Source organism: Sinocyclocheilus rhinocerous, unplaced genomic scaffold (assembly GCF_001515625.1).
Source record: "Sinocyclocheilus rhinocerous isolate Xijiao unplaced genomic scaffold, SAMN03320098_v1.1 scaffold1523, whole genome shotgun sequence".
Classification (NCBI taxonomy): Eukaryota; Metazoa; Chordata; class Actinopteri; order Cypriniformes; family Cyprinidae; genus Sinocyclocheilus; species Sinocyclocheilus rhinocerous.
In genome coordinates, this window is record NW_015641012.1 from 151,088 (window position 1) to 156,952 (window position 5,865).

The following is a 5,865-nucleotide window of genomic DNA, read 5'->3' on the forward strand; positions in this document are numbered from 1 at the left end:
TGCATGTATAAATGTATGTATAGTATTTTTCTATACTACTGTAATATTTATACGAGCTAGATTTGGTACATTATTATGGTCAAAACGACCTTTATACCTTTATCAGTCCATTCAAATGTTTCAAATACATAGACACAATGTACATTACATTAACATTACATATACAAATATACATTATATTTAACGTAAAAGACGACTGGGGGTCAACAACTGGGTTGGTTTAAAAGGGGCTATGTATCGATACCCGAAACCACGATCAGCAGTGCAGCGATTGGCTGGCGGCAAGACAGCAACGTAATGACATCATATAGCCTAATTAAAAAAGACACGTGCCAAAAAACTTGACAAATTTCTGGACCTTTATACGGAAACAGCCAAGTGAACAAAACTACATAAATGTTATAATAGATAACTGAAATGTGCACTGGCTTATTTTTATTTTACATGATTCTCAATTTGCACACATACCTGTAAGTCTTTTTTTTCATTTTTTTTTATTCATATCTATTAGTCTGAACACGAGATATACGCGCATGACATCACAGTTTTGCACTTTGAAACGCCATTCTCAAAAGTTGGCATTCAGGCCCTCAACACAGTGTCCTGTAAACTAATGGCCAAAATGCATACATTTTAGAAGAGATAACACTTTGTTGTATTGTGTACCATTACAGGCAGAATACTAAAAACGATCATGAACCAATTAAATACAGTTTGACTAAAACTACATTACAGATGTCATCAGATTTCAAGTGAGAGTGTTCAGTACAGGTGACCTCAGCTGGTCTTGTGATCTTAACATCATATGACCCCTTTAATATGTCTGCCTCTTTAAACAACCTGCTCTATGTAGGATGAAATAGCTTTAATATTATACAGATACAGATTGTACATGATTTAGACCTAATTGAAAAAAAATAGTCAATTTATTTATATCTAAACCTATTTTGAGGAAGAAATTGAATGCAGAAATTACACACATTACCATTTAAATTGCCATAGATTATTTCTACCAAATTGCTACTTTAACCACACCCCTTTCTCTAAAATCCAGCCTACATGTTCAGCCAATTGGCTAAAGCAGTGTGTAGTGTAGTGTTGGCACATAAAGATGGGATTTGTCACAACTATTTCAGAGTATTTTCAAGGTAGTTGGCACACTGTGTACGCGTTATCCGCATGAAAGAAGATATAGCATTAAAACTTACCCTAATAAAACGGTGTGTGTAAACCATAGACTGTATAAAAACAGGTGTAAACATGTGGAGCAGCGCCTGATAGATAGGACACTCCTCCGCGCATGCGCAGTGCGACACTCCGATCCCCAGCGCTTCGAGCCGTGCTGCGTTTGTTGTGTCTGCTGGTAAGTAGGTCAGTATTTATTATCATAATAATACATTGTTTTTAATATTAAGTTACAGCCCAAACGATCAGTATTATATATCGGAAGTGTTTGACGTGTGTGAAATCTGCACTGGATGTCATATATTTAAAATATCGTTTTACACATCTCCGTATACTGGGCAAGATGAATATGAATATGAATAATAAAGTGCATTGAAGAATCGTACAGGGAGGCTCCGATGCTGCAGTCCTGCGCTGTTGCGTTAACATCAGGCTCTTCTCATCCGTGCACATCAGTCATGTTTTTAGATGAACGTGCAGTGATGATAACAGTCTTTTGTCCCGACGAAATGGCTTTGTGCAATAACAAAATCATATCGAAAAGCTTCCGATGAGCCCCTCTGTCTATTTCTTATTTATGCTTCCTGTCTCTGTGATTGCTGATCTGTTTTACACTTTGAGATTGCTAGTGTTTATTATTAAAACATGCTATGCTTTCGCATTAATACACCTGCGTGGCTCCAGTGCTATATATTTCCAGTTGTAGGGAGCTGAATGCATGCATGCATGTATTACTGGGTCAAAACAGTAGAAACCCTGTTGGTTCTTCCTACTGGTGCTATCAGTAATTATAAGACTGATCATGCACAAGCTTCATGCCATGCTAGTGCTGTTTACAATGCCTGCTCAACTCTTCCCATCCAGTAATAATGGAAAGGAAATAAAATAAATTAAAAAAAAGTCATTTCTTGTTAGTAAGTAGAATATTTTGTTAGACTATTTAATTCATATAAATAATATTTACTTAATATATATATAAAAAAAACTTTATTTTATATTTTAATTTGACTTCACACCAAATGCTGTTTAGATGATGAAGGAACTTGTATTATTTATGCCCATGCAAATGGTAGTTTGATCTCAGTAGTGACACATTTCTATTTGCATTTTGGGTATGTTGTTACCAAGTTTGAATTCAATCAAACAAACAAAAGTACACTGTGCTGAGTATTATATTACATAATAAAATGTGTTCGACATAACTTTACGTTTTTATGGTTTCCACCACAATATAATAAAAAAAAAAGGTAATTGCGACTTTTTAACTCAAAATTCTGACTTTATTTTAGATTTTATCCTGCAATTTTGAGTCTACACCTTACAATTCAGTGTTTTTTTCTCAGAATTGCGAGATGTACACTTTTTAAAAAATCTATTTTACAGGCCGCCTAATTTAATGCATGAAAGGATCTTTCTGGATCAGTCTTTTTTTTTCTTTATTTTTTTTTCCAAGAAATATTTTGGTACATTCCATTTAATATTCATATTAAGGCACAAAATCACATATTACATTCACAAAATGAATTTCGTGATCCAGACAGACTCTTTCGTCCATGAAATTGAGAGCAGATCAAGATGAACAGATTGATGATTTAATACTGAATGTCGATACCTTGTTAATTGAGACATTCGAAACGTTTGCCTTGTTAAATAATTGAGTTAATTTTCTAATATTTGTGTTCTGTCTGAAGAGCTTCACTCGCTGTGACGTTTGGCGAAATGGCTCTGATCTCCATTGAGGATCTCGACGGCTGTGCTTCACACATCACTACACTATTGACAAAAGACAACGGACCTGTTTTGTCTGTGCAATTTGCCGAAATCGCACCTTAAGCTGTACAGTTAGTTGAATCTAAATCAGGTGGAATGAACACCAGAAAATGTGAAATTAAAATAAGTGGGCTAAAACAACTCAAAAATCACTAAAGTGGATCAAAAAACGGATTTGAATCCACTTTGAGTCCAGTTTCAGTGTGAATACAAAAAAGGGGCTTCTTTTCAGTTCACTTTTGGGTATTGGCTTTGTTTTATTTAAGTGAGTTAATTTTCTAATATTGGTTTTCGATATAGCTTCACTCGTTTGGCAGAATGGCTCTGATCTCCATTGAGGATCTCGACGGGCTGGACGAGGACATCACCGACAGCTCTGAGCCAATGGATGAGGAGGAGCAGGACCGGATGCACACGCACTGGCAGGCGGTGGGAAGGACACACCAGGTGTCCGTTCCCAGAGGTACGAGAAACACACTGAGCTGCGAGAGACATTTACATGGACACGGAGTAGGACCAGAAATGACACTGGCCGATCTAGTCCAGTTTCCTTTAGTGAAATCATAAGAGAATCCAATGTAATCCTTATAGATCAAGCTGCTCTCAGACCAGCAGTGAACTGACTCTAGTTTTAATGTAGAGATGAGGGGACCCATTGAGGAGATGACGAGGAGGAACCAGACCTCAGAACGAGAGCAAGTGCCTTCTGTCACCATCTCCAGACACGAGAAGGTAAAATCAGCCAGTGTTAGTTTGTATATCGCTGCTTCTTGAAACATGGGGCAAAATATGTCTACAATGAGGAAAGCAGCAGCATTTCAACTTTGAAATTAATTGGAGATTAACTAAAACCTAAAACCTAAAACTAAAACCTTGTTAAAAACAGAAATATTAATATCATTGAAAAGAAAAAAAAATGGTTGTTTTAAATGTGTGATATGTAAAATATGGTTATTTTGTCAACACCATCAGCTGACAGATTTTTAATTGGTTGAGCTGAGATCTGTTTCAAACCATTCTGGATTCTTAATTAATTCTTAAAGCAAAAGCCATATTTTTTTATTATTATTATTATTATTATTATTATAATGGTGCACTTTATTTTTGTATCTGTAGCACTTTGCCTAGTACTCAAGAAACGTACAGTATTTAGAGACATATTTAAAAGACGTTTAGCTGTTATTTAATGATTTTTACTAAAAAGACTTGTTTAATTGTGTTGACGAGCGTCTGTGTGTGTTTGTGCAGCTTGGCGAGGTCTTATACGAGGAGAGACTGTATCCTCCAGGAAAATGGGCTTGTGTCAGTAAAGCAGACATGCTGTATGAGCAAAGCATCTCCAACGCTTTTATGAAACTCATGCGCTTCATCTGCAAGGAGAATTCAACAGGTGAACACACACACACACCAGCTCAGTGCTCTACAGCGGGATAACATTAGAGGCCAAACCAAAATGCAGAAAATGAAAATTAATTCCCATTTAAAGAGAGCCTTTTAACCTCCAAACTATATTTCAAATCGGTGCTCCGAGACCCCTGCCTTTTAATGCTTGGCCAGTTGTTTGACTCTGTGGCCAGCTGCTTAAACTGTAGTCTTACAAGTTAGTTTTCTGTTTTTTGTTTATAACTTTAAAGCAAATGTATGTAGTTTTGTGTATCTTACAGGTAAGTGAATTCATTCTCGTAAATATATCACTGTCATAATTACAATGATAGCTGTACACGTGCATTTGTTGCTGCCGTAAAACAATCCGCCTTTTCTGTGGTGTTTCGTACCTGCCCACCAAACTTACACAGTCATAGAACAGACGTCTGGGAAAGAAACTGAAGCCATTCGCCTCAGAAGTCAGTGTGCCATCAGAATGACTTTGAAGCTGATATTTCAAGGTAAAAACTTACATGCAGTTGTCAGTTACATTAAATTATAGACTGGTCAATTCTGTCAAGTAAGACTGATTACCTCTTGGCTAACTGCTAGTTGGTCAAACTTAATGGATGTGCTTTTTGGAACTGGTTCCTGGTATTTGAAAAAAATGTCACAGGTGTGGTTAATATGTGAGTTTTTCTAAAGATAATCAATGTCGCATTTAAGGTGCGGTCACATTTACCATTGTTTGAGGCATTGTTGTAGGCGAAATCCAGTCATTGCAGTAAAAATTCACGCGATCAGGAAATTTGCGTGAGGGCAAAAGATTTCCGCATGCAGATTTCGCAGTGGGTTCAAGTTGGTCTCACGGATTTGCCACGTTGACCAACACAGAGCTGTTTGGTTTGGAAGTGACTTGCGTTTGAGCTGTGCTTCACACATCACTACACTATTGACAATAGACAACGGACCTATTTTGTCTGTGCAATTTCGCCGAAATCGCACCTTAAGCTGTACAGTTAGTTGAATCAAAATCAGGTGAACTGAACACCAGAAAATGTTAAATAAGTGGACCAAAAAACGGATTTGAATTCACATTGAGTCCGAATTCACACAGACATTTTGCTAATATCACCACACATTAAGCTGTACGGTTACTTGAATCAAAATCAGGTGAACGGAAAAAAAAAAGTGAATCAAAATAAGTGGGCTAAAACAACTCAAAAATCACTAAAGTGGAGCAAAAAAAGCGGATTTGAATCCACATTGAGTCCAGTTTCAGTGTGAATGCAAAAAAAGGGCTTCTTTTCATTTCACTTTTGGGTATTGGTTTGTTTTATTAACTTATGTGTGACTCTTATAGAAAGTGCAGATTCTATTACAATATTTGTTGTAATAATCACCATGATTGTTTTGTTCGAAACATGCAGTTTCCCAGTTTGCTCAGTTTAAGTCCTGTGTCTCCAGGACGGTACCTTGGCATGTCAGTACCTGTTGTGAATGAGATTAAGATGGCAGACGACGGCACTAACTTCATGAAGGACG

General features: G+C 36.8%; 1 protein-coding gene across 1 annotated transcript in view; it reads left to right on the forward strand.

Moving 5' to 3' along the window:
* The first annotated feature begins 1,287 nt into the window (after window positions 1-1,287).
* The window catches only part of soul4 (heme-binding protein soul4), a 6,064-nt gene continuing 1,486 nt past the window's right edge, over window positions 1,288-5,865 (forward strand). The window contains exons 1-4 of the mRNA XM_016569636.1: window positions 1,288-1,363; window positions 3,256-3,418; window positions 3,596-3,687; window positions 4,204-4,345. Coding sequence (XP_016425122.1) covers window positions 1,301-1,363; window positions 3,256-3,418; window positions 3,596-3,687; window positions 4,204-4,345 — 460 coding nt within the window. The 5' untranslated portion in view covers window positions 1,288-1,300. The remainder of the gene's footprint in view (window positions 1,364-3,255; window positions 3,419-3,595; window positions 3,688-4,203; window positions 4,346-5,865) is intronic.